General features: G+C 40.5%; 1 protein-coding gene across 1 annotated transcript in view; it reads left to right on the top strand.

Annotated features, from left to right (window-relative positions):
* Nucleotides 1–19,580, top strand: part of LOC116078748 (leucine-rich repeat-containing protein 37A3-like) — a gene marked incomplete at its 5' end in the record, with an annotated part of 78,807 nt that overhangs the window by 25,027 nt on the left and 34,200 nt on the right. Inside the window, 4 exons of the mRNA XM_031354077.1 lie at nt 1,568–1,639; nt 2,895–2,975; nt 9,865–9,936; nt 12,288–12,362. Of these exons, the coding sequence (XP_031209937.1) occupies nt 1,568–1,639; nt 2,895–2,975; nt 9,865–9,936; nt 12,288–12,362 (300 nt within the window). The remainder of the gene's footprint in view (nt 1–1,567; nt 1,640–2,894; nt 2,976–9,864; nt 9,937–12,287; nt 12,363–19,580) is intronic.

Below are 19,580 nucleotides of genomic sequence, written 5' to 3'. Positions count from 1 at the left end.
GGTCGGAGGAATTAAAATCAAGCAGCATGCCTCTCAGAGCTCACTCTGTCCTGCAGTTCTGAAACCTATCAGCTGTTGTAAGGTTCTCCTGGCGTCCTGGGTTTCTCGGCACCAGCTGTAGCCCGCTCGGTTGTCTCACCAGCAAGAAGACATGCGGACATACTAGGTTCCTTCTGCAGCAACGTTTTATTGTCTCCATCCATAGGGAAAAAGGGTCGAGCCCAAAATCTGCACTGCTTATATACACCACAGTGTGGTGTATCTGCCCACAGCTTGGCGTGTCTGCTCATGATTGGCTGTTCGCTCATTACCCTACATAACGCCCCGGGATGGACCGTGACATGGCGTCCTTTTCACTCCATGCACATGCGCAAACAGTTGTCCACTAGGAGTTAACAGTGGAAGTAGGTGCCATCCTGCCATGGCAAATGCCTCTCAAGATTCACGGCTCCCCACATTCTAGCACCAATACAATTTGAGTACGACCTTGAAGAGTCACTAGGAATCATCAGGCAGGTCTCTTGGGGAGAATGTGCTAAACACTAAAAACAAGAGTGGAGAAAATGGTACACATCAAAGAGTTAGAGGGGTGCTCTGCTGAGCATCTGCAGAGTATAAAAGGGAAGGAAGATCAGAGCCAGGCCTTCTTTGGGTTTGAGTGCTAAGCCAAGGAGCCATGATGAGTTACAATGGCGTTGTAACTCATGCGCTAAGACTCAGTATCACCTAGAGGACTTGTTAGAACTTCTTTCTGACAGCATCCCACCCCCAGATACCAATTCAGTAAGTCTTTGGTAGGGCTGAGAATTTCCACTTCTAAAGCTCCCAGGTACTAGATTTGTGCTTGTAAATTCAGTATCCAGGAGGCTGCGGTGAGAGGACTATATTCTACACAGAAAGACCCTGTTTCAAAAACAAGTCACTTAATATTCTCTCAGGAAAGGCAACCTCTGAAATTTCCAGGGATTATAGCTATCTATCTGTCTTAGTCAGGGTTTCTATTCCTGTACAAACATCATGACCATGAAAGCAAGTTGGGGAGGAAAGGGTTTATTTGGCTTACTTCCATATGGCTGTTGATCACCAATGGGAGTCAGGACTGGAACTCAAGCAGGTCAGGAAGCAGGAGCTGATGCAGAGGCCATGGAGGGATGTTTTTTACTGGCTTACTTCTCCTGGCTTGCTCAGCCTGCTCTCTTATAGAGCCCAAGACCTCCAGCCCAGGGATGGCACCACCCACAAGGGGCCCTACCCCCTTGATCACTAATTGAGAAAATGCCCCACAGCTGGACCTCATAGAGGCACTTCCCCAACTGAAGCTCCCTTCTGTGATAACTCCAGCCTGTGTCAAGTTGACACACAAAACCAGCCAGTACACTATATTTGAGGAGCATAAAGGTTGAGATACTTAGGATAGGGTTTGGGGCTCAAGAAAGTTCAAGTATAAAGCCAAAGGTTTAAAGTTTAAACAAAAACACTAATAGTATCAATTCTAATTTCTGTTTATTCATACTAATGAGATATCTAATAGCTAATCAAAGCAATATTTCCCTTTTACTTTTCCTAGGGATTTATCCTGCAATAAAATACGCTATATTGAAAGAGGAACATTTGAATCGTTACCTTTTTTGAAGTATATGTAAGTTACAAATATAACTCATTCATATTTGGAATTTTATAATCCCATGCTACTTATTCTGATGCATGATTAAAATTTTGCTAGTAGGAAATAAGTCATTATGATTGCACAAATTGCACATTTTCTCTCATATGTAGAAGATAGACTTATGCCTCTTTTTTTCAGTGCTTGAAACTAAACCTGAGGACTTGTACTTGCTAAGCAAGCACTCTATCAATGAACTAAATCCACAACCCTTAGACTTACATGTAAATACACATGTCTCATGAATGTAGAAAATAGACTATGAAGAGCAAAAAAGAAGTCTAGAAGTATGTCAAACAAGAGAGTATATAATGGGAGAAAGAAAGACAATGTTTTCTATAAATTGAAATCTAGATTTAAGTGAGTAGTGTGTTCTGTGTGTGCGCGCGTGTGTGTGTGTGTGTGTAACATGAAAGAAAAAGTGAGACTCTGAGGAGGAAGGGGGAGAAGGGGAAGGGACAGTGGCTAATGGTAGAAAAGATAAGAAGTAAGATATAATGCATGCATATATACATATATACTGTATACTAATGTGAACCGTCATAATGAAATCAATTATATAAATGAAACATTTTGTAGCTAATAGAAAGTAATTAAAATTACACAGAAAATTATTTTGTGTGTGTGTGCACCCATGTGGGATGTGTTTATATTTTCTAGCCTTCTACCATCTGAGTCCTGGGGCTTAAACTCAGGCCTGGTGGCAAGCATTTTTACTCAGCTATCTCACCAACCCACATTTTTTTTTGTCTGTGGTAAAATTGAGTGAGACTTGTCTTACAGTATAGCACAGGTTCTTAGTTGGTGTGACTGTATACCCAGGTGATGTTTGGCAACTGTGGATTTGCAAATGGCATCTAGTACTCAGATACCACAGCTATTCTAAACACTCTCCAGTATATAGGACAAACCGATAAGACAAAACAGTGCTCCAGCCCAAAAATTCAGTGGTACCGAGATTGTGAAACCCTGTCCTAGAGAAGTAAGATCATTGAAAAAAAGGAGACTTAGTTATCATTTACTGTAGTTAGTACATTGCATATGTAAATATGAAGTATAAATCATAAGCCAATATTACCACAGTGAGATTTCATTAGTGAATTGAGAAAACATTGAAACAGTTTCTGAGAAGGGTTATGTATTCATCATTTATATAATAGGACAATTGTTACTGTTTTGAAGAATTTTTTCTTTTGGCTCATGTCTTTTTAATTTTTTAAAATTATTTTAGGAACCTTGGGTGCAATTTACTCACTGAACTGAGCTTTGGAACATTTCAAGCATGGCATGGAATGCAGTTTTTACAGCAGTTGTGAGTAGACAGAAGTGTCAGAGATCACTCCCCCAATCCCACTATTAAGAGTCCCACAAGATCTTTCTAATTTGGTAATTGGAGAAATAGGTCCAATATTGTACAATCCATGTACACTTTCTGCTTGTTTGTACGTGACAGTGGCTTGCTGTGTACCACATAATGGTCTTGAAATCTTGCTTCTCCTATCTCAGCCTCTCTATTAGTAGTATTGTTTATTTCATGTTTTTACACTATACTAGTGTTGGGTGCTTTTGGAGGTAGCCTTAGCTTCTCCTACCTGTGCAGAACTGCAAGGTCAGCCAGGAGTGAATTTCCTCGGTAGTCTTGGTTGTTTTCTACCTATACTCATGTATACACATGTGCATAGCCTTCCAAATACTCAGGTTTATGGCTTGTGCTCCTCTAGTTTTTCAAGGATATATAGGAGCAGCTTAGATTTCCTATAAATGTCTTAGTCTTCAGCTTTTCTCTTAAGCTTGTTGCTTAGGTTACTTTTCATCCTAACTGTAATCTGATTTCTCGTGCTGCTGTCACAGTTAAAACATTTGCCTGGAATTGTTTTCTGAAATCAACTCTTAGAAAGATTAGCATGCAGTTATATCAAATAAAGACAGACCATCCTAGTGACATCTTCCAGGGACCTACCAATAAGACTTTGAGGACATCTTCCAGGGACCTACCAATGAGACTTTGAGGAATCTCAGTCCCTAGCAGTGGACCTACCAATGAGGCTTTGAGGAATCTCAGTCCCTAGCAGTGGACCTACCAATGAGGCTTTGAGGAATCTCAGTGCCCCCTAGCAGTGGACCTACCAATGAGACTTTAAGGACATCTTCCAGGGACCTACCAATGAGGCTTTGAGGGATCTCAGTTCCCCCTAGTAGTGGACCTACCAATTAGACTTTGAGGAATCTCAGTTCCCCCTAGCAGTGGGGTTATAGGCTTTTGTGTTTTTATTATAATTATTTACTCTTTTATAGCTTTATATTTTTTGAGAATTTCATACTTTCACATAACATGACTCTTTCAGCAGTCAGCTATGATTTATTGAAAGCAGAAGCACATGCATGTGTGCCTATACACACACACATACACACACACGCACATACAAACACTCACACACAGTAAAGTACACAAAAGAGAAGACATACTCTCCAAGTGGGAAAGGAGCCCAGAACCATGTTTGAGTCTTCTCTGGCAGTAGGGGTTTTTCATGTAACATATTTTAATCAAACCCATCTCCACATTCTTTCCCCTTTAGTTTGTTCCCTACAGCTCCCACTACTTTTCCCTCCTAACAACTTTGAGTGCTCTTTAAAAACAAAACCTCACTGAGCCTTCTTGGTGCTGCCTGTCTGTGCATGACATGAGTGTAGGACCATCTCCTGGAGCATGGATAGCCTCTCAGGACCTACATCTCTGAATGTACTATTCTCCCTCATCCAGAAGCCATCAGTTGTCAGTGGCCCCTCAGACAGGGATAGAACTTCATGAGTCCTTCCCTCTCCCATGCTATGATTTTAGCTAAGTTGGTCTTGTACCAGTTTCATGCATATAGTCCCAGAGGGTATGAGTTTACTTTTGCAACAGTGCAAATGTCTAGCAAATACCGTTTCTCTAAAGACATCTACTCCCTTTAGCATCTGCAGTCTTTCTTTCTCCCCTTTTATGATAATCCCTGAGCCTTGGGGGACAGGGTTTGGTATAGTATAGATGTCCTATTTATAGTTGAGTACTCCATAGTCTCTTCTTCTTTACATGTTGGCCATTTGTAGGTCTTTGTATTAGTCATCTACTGTAAAAAGAAATAAAAAAGAAGCTTCTCTGATTAGAATTGAAAGGTGCACTAGTCTGTGGGCATAAAAATAAGAACGTAGGGAACAGTTCATTATTATGTCCATAATAATAATAGTACTTGGGTCTCCTCTAGAGCTAATAAACTAGCAAATTACAGGGTTTTGGCCTAGTTTGTACCAGACATAAATTCTGTCTTATATAGTAGGCTTTAAGTCTAATCAGAAAGGACTGGTAACTTGGATAACAATTATGCTACTGTTGCACTAGTGGCTTGTTAGAATTGCTGAAGTTTGCAGATTTCACAACTTGGTATTTTCAGTCATTCCTTTCCTCCCCCATTAGAGTACATAGCACCTTCCAGCATTTTCCAGCTATGAAAACTAGCTATTAGGGGATGAAGCTTCCAGGTTGAATGGCAATAGCCCCCATAGTCTCTTATATTTGAATACTTGGTCCCCAGTTGGTGAAATTGTTTGGGAAGGATTAGAAGGAGTGGCCTTCTTGGAGGAGTTTTGTCACTGGGTGTAGGCCTTAAGGTTTTAAAAGGCTCTTGCTATTCTCAGTGCTCTCTTGCTCTCTGCTTTCTATTTGTGGATCAAGATGTAAGCTCTCAGCTGTTTTTCCAACCACTCCTATGCTTTCCATCAAAGACTCTAACCTGCAAAAAGTGTAAGCTTAATTATACACTTTCTAAGTTTTCTTGGTCATGGTATTTTATCATAGCTATATAAAGGTAGTTCAGGCAGTTAGCCACTTGATTTCTCCATGCCCTATGACCCAAATATGTTATATCTTCAGCTATATGGTCTTATGATCAAGTTCTAGAGGGTAGCCAATAGCATTGGCAATAGCCTGTAATATTTAGGAGGTCTAAGGGAACCTCTCTGATCAACAACTTGAAAAGAGGTAATCTATATTAGGTGTACTTTGGCTTTTTATTTGATAGCATATGTTGTCTGAAGGAGGCATTGTCTCTTCCTTATAGGGTGATTCTGTTAACCATATCACCATACACTTACACACACACACACACACACACACACACACACACACACACACACACACACGTTTTATTCAAATCCACTTCCGGATTCTTTCCTCTTTAATTCAGCTTCTATCCCTCCCATCACTTTTCCCTCCTAACATTTTTAAAGGTAGCTTTTATTCTCTAGGTGTAATTGTTACCTAAGAGGTTTACTGTTGAATAAACTCACTCTTGCTAGTTCTTTTGGAACTCTGGCTGGTTGGTTTAACTAAGCTGTTCAGACTCAAACTCCTCTCCAAGTTGACTGATTCAAACTAGCTTTTCTCAGCTTCTGACTGAATTTCTCTCCTTGACCTCAAACTAACTATAGCATTCTGTTTTAATCTTCTGGCTCCTCATTCTCTGGCTTGTTTTGTCTTCACCTGTGTTTAACTTGTTCTCTCTGCAACCTTTCTCCATAAAATTGTCCCAGTAAAAAGTGCCTCTGAACTCCATGAACTGAATTGCCATCAACTGAACTGCAATGAACTCAACTCCACTATACTGCCTCTCAACTGACTTCCAACTCACTGAACTAACTTTCTCTGTCTCTCTCTGTCTGTCTCTGTGTTGTGTGTCTCTCTCCATGCTTCTCTTAGCAACGTTCTCATGTTGTTCTCATGAGAGTTGGGCATATCCTGTCCTGTCAAATCTTTATCTGATTCAACACTTTGTCTATCCCTCAATTAGATATTATTGTTTGGGATTAAGGGTGTGTACTAAGGGTGTGTCTATGACCAGCAAGATCACACAGACCTAGAAGGTCTTTGGATGTGTTCCGAGCAGTCATGCTGTTAGATTAAAATTTCTCTACAAACTTTGAGTGATTATTTTCTTTGAAAAAGAATAAAAACACTCACTGAGTCTACTTGATGCTACCTGTGTTTGCATTGCATGACTATAGGACCATCTCCTGGAACATGGATAGCCTCTCAGGACCTACATATCTCAGGATAACTTATAATATTTATTTATAATATTATTTTATAATATTTAGAGAAAATGTATGTATTTTAGGAAGCTTCTATAGTGGTAAGTTTCCATGTGGCATTTCAACAGTCTTTGGTGTTAGATACTCTCATACCCCCTCCTCTACCCTGCCTTACCATCCTGGAGGTTACTTAATCCTTGCTATTGCCTTCTTTCTTTCTTCATATCACCTGCATTCTATCTCTTTTCCTTTGAAGTCCCTCCTTTATGGCCCTTTACTAACTTCCTACCCTCTGTGGATACTCCTACTTAGACACACATGGACTGAACCACAGACACTATAAGCTGGCCCCTGTCTCAGGTAGGGTTTCTGTAGCTTTGAAAAGACACTGTGACAAAGACACGTTTATTGATGTCACCATTTTGTCATGGCTTTGAGTCTTTCAAGTCTCAATGACAATGAGCTAATTAGGTATTAGTCCTGGCACAAGAATAAGAGAAACTTATACTTCTTGTAGAGATATTTTCAGATAAGCACATGAAGTTTAAACCATTATTTTTAAGCCAGTGTTCATGTCTGTAATCCCAGCACCTGATATTTAAATCAGGAGGATCAAGAGTTCCAAGGCCATTCTGAGCTGCATAGTAAGTTCTAGTTTGAAGCTATAAAGTGATCTACCTGATACTTGGCCTCAAAAAACAAACAAAAGAAGAAGTTATGTCTAACTCATTATTTGATACAGTTGATACACACTAAAAATAAATAAATTTAAAAGCTTTCTATATTAAGTCCTCTGAAAATTAATGTTAAATCACAGCTGTCTAAAATTCCATCTAATAAGTTAAACATAAGCTTTGGTGTCAGAACTGACTTCAAATTCCTACTTTATTTCTTATGATCTTAGATACACCCATATTCTATAGTCTCTGTGTACCTAGTTTTCTCATGAGTAAATGGACCAATAATAACTTAAGCACTTAAGTTATTGTTACAATTAAATGTAAAACAGCACAATGGTTTTTTAATGCAATGTTTTTGTTATTTCTTTCAGTGAGAATTTCATACAGTATAATTTGATGGTATTCACCCCTTCTCCTTCAGCTCCTCCCAGACCCACCTCCAACTTCATGTCTTCTGTTTCAGTAATTTGAATGAATACAAGGTCCCCAGTTGGTGATTCCCTTTGGGAAGGTTTAGGAGGTGTGGGCCTTGTTAGAAAATGTGTCTCTGATAATGAGCTTTGAGTGTTTAAAGACTTGCACATTTCTAGTTTGCTCTCTGCTTTGTGTGGCTAAAGATGTGAACCCTGAGAATTCTACTCATGCCTGTGCTCTACCATAAGCTCTTAACTCTCTGGAATTCTAAATCCAAATAAACTCTTTTGTTTTTAATATATGTTACCTTAGGTATAGTGTTTTGTCACAGCAAGAGAAATACACCCATTGTGTCCATGTATTCCTATGGGTGGAAGCACTGCTGGACTATGGTCATCTTTATCAGGAGTCTCATTCTGAAAAACTTACTCCATTCCAAAAACATTCAGCTGTTCTTAACTCCTCAGCTAGGGCTGTGTCTTTTATTGCTGTGAAGAGACACCATGACCACAGTAACTCTTATAAAGGAAAGCATTTAATTGGGACTGGAGAAGGAACTAAGAGTTCTAAATCTTGATGGTCAGGCAGCAGGAAGAGAGAATGACACTGAGCTTGTTTTGAGCTTCTGAAACCTCAAAGCCTACCCCTAGCTACACTCTTCCCCCAACAAGGCCACACCTCCTCCAACAAGGCCACACTTCCTAATGGTACCATTCCCTATGGGCTTATGGAGACCATTTTAATTCAAACTACCACAGGATGGGACTCATAAACCCCTTTCCCCTCCAGTACAATCAATGTTAGTCAAAGTAATTATTAATATGTGCTATAGTCATAAACTGAATCATGATTAGCTTTAACCTGAAGGCAGATTTTCTATTATTCTGTTTAATTTCAATTAAATTTATTTTTGGTTGTTTCCCAGGCTGGGCAAGAAAATAAGCCCTGTGTCCAAAGTGTGGGAGAGAGAATTTATTGATTTCACTGATGTATAAACAGTGTTGCTTATTTATTCAGGAAACACTTGTTTAATACCATAGAAATTTGAGGCACAGGGATAACAGTAGCAATAAGTCATGTTCCTGCCCTCAGAAGTTTTAGACCAGGAGACTGACAAGTGATCACAGACACCCTTTGTTAATAAAGAATACAAGTGAGAGTATTTGATGGAGCCTGGATATGGATCCAGTTCCCCTTCTGACATCCTCGATTCTTTGGCTCCACAGCCAGGGAAATGATCCCACGACCCCACACACAGGCCCTCCCACATGGTTTTTTTCTTTGACTGAGTAAATTGAGCACAAATTCTTTTATATTTCATATTTTATATTTTTTAAATGGACATGCATCTTGATTAATGGGAGGCATTAAAAATAATATTTTCTACAGTGAAAGGGTTTACTACCAATGTACTTGTTTGTGGAATTAAAAAATATTAGGTTTATTTATTTTTTGTGTCTGAATATTTTGCTTGTATGTATTTCCATGCATACATTGCCCTCAGAAGACAGGAGATAGCATTGGATCCCCTGGAACTGGAATTATGGATGGTCGTGAACTACTCTGTCAGTGCTGAGACCTGAACAGGAGCAGCCAGCAGTGCTAACCCTTGAATCATAACTCCAACCCCATGACTGTAGGATTTTTGGTCTAAAAGTTCTCTGACATTTTTTTCTTTTCAATCCACTATTATTTTCTGTTTTTCTCCCCCTGATAGTTTCTGTTTTGTTTTGGCTTTTGGTGTCTGCTCATTTGTTTTGTGTCTGTGTGTGGGTACCTGAGTGCCAGGACATATGATTGCCATGACATGTATGTAGTGGTCAGAGGACAACTTGGGGAGCTCAGTGTTCTTCCATCATTCAGGGCCTAGAGACTGAATCTAACTTGTCAGGCTTGGTGGCAAGCACCTTTACCTGTTGAACAATCTTGATGGCCCACGAAGTGATTTTTTTAAAATTCCATATCAAAGAAATTAAACTTTATAAGTAGATTCATTCATATTGAAAATACTGGTAATTTCAATTAAATTGTATTTTTCAGAATTCTCAGCCGTAATCCTCTCACAGTTGTTGAAGATCCCTACTTTTTTAAATTGCCAGCATTAAAATATCTGTAAGTATTATGATAAGCTTGTGAATCATGAGATGACTTCTATCCTTACTGACTTTCACCAGAGAACATTGTTTCTCATTTTTTACTAGTTCTTTGATAACACCATACACTGTTTTGGTCATATTTATCCTTTCCCCAACTCTTCCCAAATCCATACTCCTTCCCTACCCACCCAACTTTGTGCTCTTTTGTTTGTGTGGCTTTCCAGTGGACTATGGTCAACCTACCTGGGGCCACACTCTTTTTTTTTTTTTTTTTAAGATTTATTTATTATATGTAAGTACACTGTAGCTGTTTTCAGACACACCAGAAGAGGACATCTGATTCCATTTACAGATGGTTGTGAGCCACCGTGTGGTTACTGGGACTTGAACTCAGGACCTCCAGAAGAGCAGTCAGTGCTCTTACCCGCTGAGACATCTCTCCAGCTCTTACTCCGGCCCTGCTTGCTATAGCTGTCTTCAGACACTCTAGAAGAGGGCGTCAGATCTCATTACAGATGGTTGTGAGCCACCATGTGGTTGCTGGGAATTAAACTCAGGACCTCTGGAAGAGCAGTCGGTGCTCTTACCCGCTGAGCCATCTCTCCAGCCCCAGGGCCACACTCTTAAAGAAGGCTCTCCCAGTCTTAGTTGCTATCAGTTCCCAATAACCCTTAGCTATCAATATCGCCCCTATGCTCCACTTCCCTCTTTATGTTGGAATTTTGTCTTTTGTCTGCCTTGTTTTTCACATACATGCTACCACCACTGCCATAAATTCATTCCCTGACGTGTTTGGAAAACAGTTTGCTTGTAGTCGTTACAGGGAATGACTACATTCTGGCTATTACAATCTTTCTGCCCTTTCTTCTGCAATGACCCTTGGGCCCTGGAAGAGAGATGTAATATAAAATGCCCCATTTAGGGCTGAGTATTCTCCAGTCTTTTTTTCTCTGCACCTTGAACTCTGTGATAATTGCCATCTATTCCAAAAAGAATCTTCCCTAGAGAGGGGTGAGGGATATATTAATATATGGGTTTAAAGATAAATCATTAGAACTTAACTTAAAACTATGTCCCTTGGCAGAGTAACAATAGTAGGTTCTCCCCTAGGGTCTATGACCTGTCTAGTCACAGATTCATGCCCCAATAATGTGCTAGCTATGGATTTCAGCTTGTGGAGCAGACCTTAGATTCCATCAGAAAGTGGTTGGTTGACATGTGTGCCAGTATTGTATCAGTGCCCATGTGTTGCCAGGGCATTTGTTATTTTAGCTTGCAAAACTCATGGTTGAGTAAGATTGCTGACTACTTTTCTCCTCTGGTAGTGTGCACAGCACCTTCCAGCACTATTATAGTCAGTAAATATGAAGCTTCCAGTTGAATACTAGTTTGATTTCTTCATATTCTGTGGCTTAAGGATGTGGCATCTTCTGCAGTAAGGTATTACTATCAAGTTATGGAAGATAATCAGGAGCATTGGTGATAATAATGGAAATCTAAGGGACCTCAAATGGCCAACAACTTGAAACAACTTAACTGTCCTCAATACTGGCCTTTTTATTTGTTAGCCTATGGTGTCTCATAAGGAAATTGTTTACCTATTATAGGGTTACTCCACCTAAATTGTGTGTGGTGGGGTGTGGGTGTGGGTGTGGGTGTGTGTATGCATGCATGTGCTTTAGGAAGCTTCTATAGTAGTAAGATTCCATACAACATTTTCAAAATGTTCTAGTGCTAGTTATTCCATCGTATATTCTGTCTTCTATCCTGCACATCAAAGAGTAGTTTGTCTTAAGGATAAAAAAAGTTGCAGGTGGTAGAGGCACATGCCCTTAATCCCAGCATTTGGGAGGCAGAGGCAGGTGCATCTTTGTAAGTTCCAGGACAGCCAAAACTACACAGAAAAGTCCTGTCACAAACAAACAAACAAGTCACAGTTTTAGTTTTAACTATATGATTTTAAAATGCTAGTGAGGGGCTGGAGAGATAGCTCATTAGTTAAGAGTGTGTGCTGCATTTGCAGAGAATCTGGGTTTGTTTCTCAGCACCCAGGTTGGATGCTCATAACTGCCTTTGTCACCAGATCTAGAAGAATCTGATGGTTATTTTGAAAAAAGAAAAGAAAATGTAAAGTAGGTAGTTAGGGAGTAAAAACAACATGAGAATGAGAAGTAAGAAGAGCGGTTGTGTTCATTGCCAGCCCATTGAGTGATGGTGTGAGCAGTAACCTTAGGTATAGTGAGCTCTGTAAAAGTTCTTTTAGGACAGGCTTCCTTACTCCTGAGCCAGGTACTTTTATAGGAAAGCTGAAGGTTAAGCAAGCATGTGGTGGAATGGTTCCTCATGAAGTCTGGCTTTCTCCATCAGGGACCTGGGGACCACACAGGTGCAACTGACTACGGTTGAGAACATCCTCATGAAGACTCTGAAACTGAAATATCTGTAAGGTTTATCTCTTAGAATAATTTCACCTACTTCTTTAAAAGTTTGTTTTATGCTAGTTTTTTGTTTATTATTTTCTGAAGTCAATAATATTGATATATAACTTTCATGCAATACAGTTTGAGTTTGCATAGTCATCTAACCACTACTACACAGCTTAGGCAACTTTGTAAAGTCTTTCACCCCCGAAAGGCTTGCCATGGGCAGTGAAATGGCTTAGTGCATAGCACCATGAAAACCCAGTGACCTGAGCTTCATTCCTGGAAACAGCATTGAAGTGGAAGAAGAGAGCCAACTCAACAAGCATGTCTTTTACCTCCACATGAGTGTTCAAACATACATGCACATACACAATGATAATAAAAGTTCAGAGGCTGCTCTGTGCCTTTGCCCTCAGTCACTTCTCTCCCCCCTTAATCTATTACTAGTCTTACTTCTGAACCTTTATTTTCCCTTTGCCAGAACATCTCCTAAATGGCATCCCATAGTTTGTGGACTTTTGGATCTGTCTTTTTCACTCACCATGATATTTAGCATCTCTCACCAGCAGTGTATGGCAATTGCTCCATTCACCTGATCTTTATATGTCTGTTTTTAAAAAGCATTCACCTGGACTTGGGGTGTAATTCAGTTGGTACCATGTTTCCCTAACATGCATGATGCCTTGGGTTTGATGTAAACTAGACATGGTGGTTAATGCCTGTCCTCCCCGGCTCTCACAGAGTGGTAGCAGGATAAACTAGTAATGTGTCTTTGGCTACACAGATAGTTCTTGGACAGCCTAGGATAAATATGAGGTCCCATCTTAACAACAAGAAAAAGTTGCCTTTCTGCTAGCTGGTAACTAGTAGTGTCTGTGTCCTCATAGTCTATGTTGCATTTACTTAATAACTGGTATTGTGTAGTGTCTAGTTATACTCCAATGTGTTTTAGTGGTATGCATTTAAGTCTGTGTCCATACCTGGATCCCATGTTTTTATTCTTATTGAGCTTTGGTTTTAGTTTGTCTTTGAGACACGGGGTATTTTTATATAGCCTAGGTTGCCCTTGAACTTGTGCTGTCCTCATGCCTTTGCCTCCTGAATTCTGTCTTTACACACTTTTGCCACTATACCAAGTTTCTTAGCAAGGATCTGTTTTTCTCTATTTGTTTTGTGTGCATGTATTTGTATACATGATTGTGTATGGCGAGCATATTTCATGGCACACATGTGAAAGTCTAAGAACAACTTCCAAAAGTCTCCTTTCACCATATGGGTTTTAACTATGGTGCATCCCCATACACACTAAGCAACTTTACTGAGATTTTTAAAGTTTGCTTTCTGTACTCTGCATACATGTCTTTTGTCTCAGATCTGTGTTTAGTAAGTGTCTTCTCTCTGGTTGTGGTTTGTGTTTTCACTAATGAAGTGTCTTCTGAAAAGCACATGGTTTACATTTTTAGGTATGACACACTCTAGCTGTTTTTCTTCTACAGTTTGTGCTTTTTGTGTGACTTACACATGAAATCTTTGTCTGAGTTAACCCAATTTTGAAAGTGCAGCCCAAGTGGATAAGAATGGCATTGGGGTGAAAATCTGGAGGATATCAGCCTGGAAACCTTGTAGAGGGGGACCACATAGTCATGACGTGCATGCACTGGCCAGTGCTGTAGCCTGACCCTCAGTGCAAAGGGCCAGGGAGTGCTTAGCTGGCTAGCATGGTCTCTTCTGCCACCCTTTCCTCCTGAGGAATGGAGCACAGATTCTCCCATGGTTCTCTCTTGGGTTATAGGAAGAAAAACACTCAGGTGGCAGGACAGTTTCGTAAATGATGTTTCTGAAGATTCTGTGGAAGCTGCTCAGGATGCAAATAACAGACAAGCTTCTGGCCAGGTGCTGCACAGCGCTCAGGGCATGGATTCTCCAGCCTGACTGACAGGAGCCATGTAGTACAGCAGCCTGACAGGAGCCATGTGGCGCTGCTTTAACACTTCAGATGCCTGTAGATTTATTTATGCCTTCAGAAGAATTATGGCTATGACTTAGCTTCAGGTGAAGGAGAAAGCCATGTTTTTGGAGGAAGATGAGGACCTGGATCAGAAGTGTAAGCACTGTAGCAGCCTCCATGAGATAAGACACAGAAATTCATCCCTGGTGATGTCAAAGCAGCACAGTCAACACTAAGAGGAACACACACTACAGGCAGGGAAAGAAAGTAGCAATAGCAGAAGAAAAATCCCTGTGTGTCCCAAAGAACTTGGAGTTCTTACCATCTCTAGAGATGTGGGCATGCTCAGTGAGTCAGTCCCCAAAGAACTTGACACTCCTAATCAGCAGGAAGTAGTCTAAAGATAACGCTGCCTTTCCTTTCTATCCTTTTTTTTTATCACTTTTATAGAGAAGAGTGGAAAAAAGAACCCACAAAGTAGCAAAAGCTAGCCATAAGTGGTCCCCAGTCATGGGGCTAGGCAGAATGAGAAATTTGGTTTCAAATGCTGTGGAGGAAATGGTAGAGGAAGGAATGGATTTTTTTATTGTGGCTGCTTCTGCTGAGATATCCCCACTCTTCTTCCAGAGGCAACTTTCTGCTATTTTTCTTTTTCCTCTTCCTATAATTCTGTTTCAAAAAGCATTGGAAGAAAAAAAAGATTGGAAGAGTGGCTGAGCAACTGGAAAAAAATGCAGGTGGAAATGGAAGGACCCAAGAAACAAAAACTGTGTAAACTGAGAAGACCAGAGGCTCACTGTGCTCTCTGTTCCGAGAGGGCTGAGAGTTCTCTGCACAGCTGGAAAAACTGTGGGTGAAGTGGAAGCGCTGGGGATGTGAGGGGCACCAAAAAGGGAGAACAGAAGGCCACAGTTCTGGTGACTGAGCCAGATAGCTGGGGCTTCCTGAAGGAGGAAAGAGGGAAAGACACAGTGCCAGAGGGCAGTCAGGGCAGAGAAAAGCTGAAAAGGCTGAGGACAATCTGATCAAATAGCCTAGTTCAGGAGAAAGGGTTAATCTCGAACCAACCATGCTGCCAGAATGTGAGGACTGGTGGCCCCAGGGTTATCAAATCATCCCCATCAGTTTCCCAGGTAGTCATAGAGCATATGCCTGCTAACTGTGGAGAACAAGGTTCTGATGAGGTAAGATCGTATCCTATGGAAATGATATATCTGAGGCACTTTAAAGATGCTATACTTCCATATGAAATGCACTTGCCATATCTCAAACAAATTCTAAACTGAGTTAACTCAAAATAGAATTATTCCTCAAGACTGGAAGGGATTGGTGACAGCTGTACTAGAGACCCATCCACAATAGCAATGGCTATCATGGTGGAAGGAAGAAGGCACAAATACTGAGCAGTGAAATAGAGTGAGGGGAATAACTACAGTAAAATACCAGTTGCTGAGTGAAGGGTGGTACTCTGGTATATAAGAACAGATTCAATTTGATGATGCTACTATAGAACAATGTTGCTTTGTGGTTTTAAGAGCTTGGGACAAAGTTGAGGAACCTGGAAAAAGATCCACCTCATTTATACAAAAATTATACAAAGCACTGGGGAAGCTTTCACTGATTTTTTTTTTTTTACAAATATTAGTCTCAGCTGTGAACAAAGCCATATCAACATGCAAATATAGCTGAATATAAAAAGTTACTAGACCATTAAAGTCTTGAACCTATAGATGAGTGTATAAGGGATACAATCAATACTGGTTCTAAAGGTACCATGCTAATATAATAGGTTCAAGCTATAGCTAGAGGTCTCCAATATCAAAATACCTGGTGCCTGAGTTGTGGGAAATATGGCCATTTTGCAAAGAGACTGTGACCAAACTGCTAAAGGTCTCAGATCTCAATATGTCTGATGTGTTAACTGTGAGAAATACGGTACTTTGCCCTGGAAAAGTGAACAAGGCAATGATTTTTCTAAATAAAAACCAGAAAGAAGGCATAGGCTTCCAGGGATGTGCAGACGATGTGACAAGGGTTGTCACTGGACCAATGAGTATATCTATATCCAAGAAATATCCAAGGCAAGGAAATGAAATGGGGAACCTAGCTCAAGACCCTGCAGCAAAAAATACAAGTTGTTTGCCTCTTGTCAGCTAGGAAGTAACAGGCAGGAAGTGCTGCTCTAAGTTTAGCTACAGATAACAGATGAAGATTAGAATTGAGCAAGAGAGGTCTGACTCAAAGAACATTTAGTTCATTGAAAACATCTGTTTTATAATTTCCCACTATGCATATCACAATTGATGGCTTAAAATAGAAGTAGGAAAATGTAGCGAGAATTTTCGAGTTTTGGTTTCTTTGAAAAACACAGAAATATTGTGGGAATATTTTTTCGTTTTAATCCCAGGTGTGGGGATGTGGAGCTGCTTCTCAGCAGCTGAGTGTGATTTGCCTTGTGCTCTAGCAGGGGTGTGAGTTTGCATCAGCAGATAGTGTCTGCCATTGTGTGACATTTGGAATTCAGGGGACTTCTCAGAGGGTATATAAATGCCAGGGCCCTGAGAAGTTGTTGAGTTGTTGGTGGTTTGTCAGTTGTTGATTGGGTTGTTGGTTGATTGGTTGTTGGTTTGTTGGTTGGTGTTGGTTGTGGTTTGTTAAGTCATTCACAAAGAAGAAATTAGATATCCTGATGGCAAAGATCAAACTTGCCCCAAGGAACAACCCTAATCAGCAGGACGTACCTCAGGATAACAGCACCCCTCTCCTTTCTGTTGTTTTTTTCTCCCCTATCTAGTGTTAGGGGTTGAAGGGGTGAGGAATGGGTGAAAGAAGGAAGAACCCGCAAGTAGCAAAAACCTGCTACAGATAGGGGTGGCTTTACTAGAGTGGCTTTGCTTGCTCGCTACACAAGTGCCCCATGAGTCCTTCACTCCATTGATCCACTGAAAACATTTGGAAGCAAGAAATCTTGGGCAGAGCCTCTCATCCTGTTACCCTCTGATTTTATATTAGATACTTCTTCCATAAGCAGTTAGTATCATAGGTTGTGTTTTGCTTGCCTGGAAAGTTCTTTTGAAGAAAGTGAGATGCAAATTGAGTAGTAGGAAGATGAAGATGGGAAAGATGATGACCCAGAATGGCCTAATTTTTGTCTCTTCATCATCCATACATTTTTAGAAAAAAAGAAAACAGCTATATAGCTGAGGACAATGAGAAACATTGTTCCTGAGAGTGAGTTACCTCTTGGATGGCTGTCCAGACTTCTAGAACAATTGTGGACTTCCCAGGTTCTACCTTTCAGAACATCCTGAAGACCTGATTGCCTGGGGCAAATCCACTCAAGAAACCACAGAGCCTGGGGATATTGTACTAGGTATCCACAGTCTCCTCCTACAGTGGATGGCAGCCTAAAGCACTCCCAGATTTAAAGAAACCCGATTATGTTTCCAGCCTTTAAGTTTTTGACCCCAGTGCTTCTTTGCCTTGGCACTCAGGAGGTAGGAGCCGAGTATTGTTGGACTTTCTTGGACCTGCCAGCATTTGAATAATGACACAGATGCTTATTAATTTTTATTATAGCTTGGTTTACCTACCAGCTAGCTCATCTAACTTAGTTAACCTGACTATTCTAGTCCACATCCACCTTGTGGTTCATTACCTCTCTGACATTCAGTCCCAACACCTGTTCCTTCCACCTCCAAGGTATGCTGACGAAACTTAACTCTCAATCCTTCTCTCTGAGTTATTCTCTCTGCCCAGAAGTTCTACTCTCCCTTCCTGCTTCAGCTATAGCCTTTAGCTCTTTATTTAAGCCAATCAAAAGTGAGGAAAGAAGAGTGTTTACAAAACACAATACTGCTGAGAAGCCATAAGAATAACAATACCAAAATCCAGTTTGTACTCAGCTCTCTGCTGGCACAGAAATCAGCATTTGAATAATACAAAGACAACCTCATACAGTGTGCAAAAATGTTATCTCAACATCACCCCTTTTAGTCCAATAAATAAATGGCCTTTCCTCTAACATCAGTAAACTATTTATAATAAGAACAATTATGGGAACTCTCAGGTAAGAATTACATTTACAATGTCCACCCCATTTGTATTTGGCAACCTTGTAGAAAGCATTCTACCATATATCTTGTCTTGGTGAGTTCAAAATTTTGTACCTAAGTCATTTTCTATCATAACTCACTTATCAACCCATAAGTATATTTTTAGACCTAAAAACACTTTCTTAAATCTTAAACAATTTAAGCCTATATGTGAGACTATAACGATCTAGTCTTCAACCCCATCAGAGACCCAAGAAGGAATACGTATTATCTGAGTAAACAGGAAGTGCAGAGCAAGCAGCTTCTAAAACTCTAGAAATGATAGAGACTGCTGGCTGCCTGTACAGCCACCTGAGCTTTCTCTGTAATGCTGGGACATCCAGTCTTCAGCCTGCAGGCCCAGGATATCTGACAGACTTTTCTGTAAAGCAGGCATTTTGAAGGACTGTCCTAACCTTGTCTCTACAAGGTTGGAGTCGACTTCCCAGAGTCCTGCAAATCCACAATTTGGACAGCATACTGCCAGCAGTTAAGGTAAAGGCAGTTTTTTGCCTAGTGGATAGCAGTGCACCAATTGAAGCAAACTCCAGAGGGAGGTTCTTTGGTGTCCATCATCAACTTTGAGATAGATTAGGGCTGCTGACAGGAGCTGATGTGTCTCACTGTCATGAAAAGCCTTTTATTTTTAAAACATTTTAAATGCCATATTCTGTAGATCTCTGAAGTGTATAAAGACCACCTATGTATCTAAAATATATCTGAATAAGTAAACATTGTTTGCTTTTTTATTAGATATTTTATTTACATGTCATACGATATCTCCTTTCCCACTTTCCCCTCCAAAAACAAAAAGAAAAGAAAAAAAGAAAAAACAAGAACAAATCCTTGTTCTCTCCCCCTCCCTCTGCTCATCACCCCACTCCCTCCTGCTTACTGGCCCTGGCATTTCCCTATACTGGGAACCTTCACAGGGCCAAGGGCCTCTCGTCCCATTGATGACCTACTTGGCCATCCTCTACTACACATATGCTGCTGGAGCCATTAGACCCACCATGTGTACTCTTTGGTTGGTAGTTTAGTCCCTGGGAGCTCTGAGGGTACTAGTTCATATTGTTGTTCGTCCTAAGGGGCTGCAAACCCTTCAGCTCCTTGGGTCTTTTCTCTTGCTCCTTCATTGGGGACCCTGTACTCAGTTCAATGGATGGCTGTGAGCCTCTACTTCTGTATTACTCAG

This window comes from Mastomys coucha, unplaced genomic scaffold, assembly GCF_008632895.1.
Source record: "Mastomys coucha isolate ucsf_1 unplaced genomic scaffold, UCSF_Mcou_1 pScaffold5, whole genome shotgun sequence".
Taxonomy (NCBI): domain Eukaryota; kingdom Metazoa; phylum Chordata; class Mammalia; order Rodentia; family Muridae; genus Mastomys; species Mastomys coucha.
This window is presented reverse-complemented; position numbering and strand designations above follow the sequence as displayed.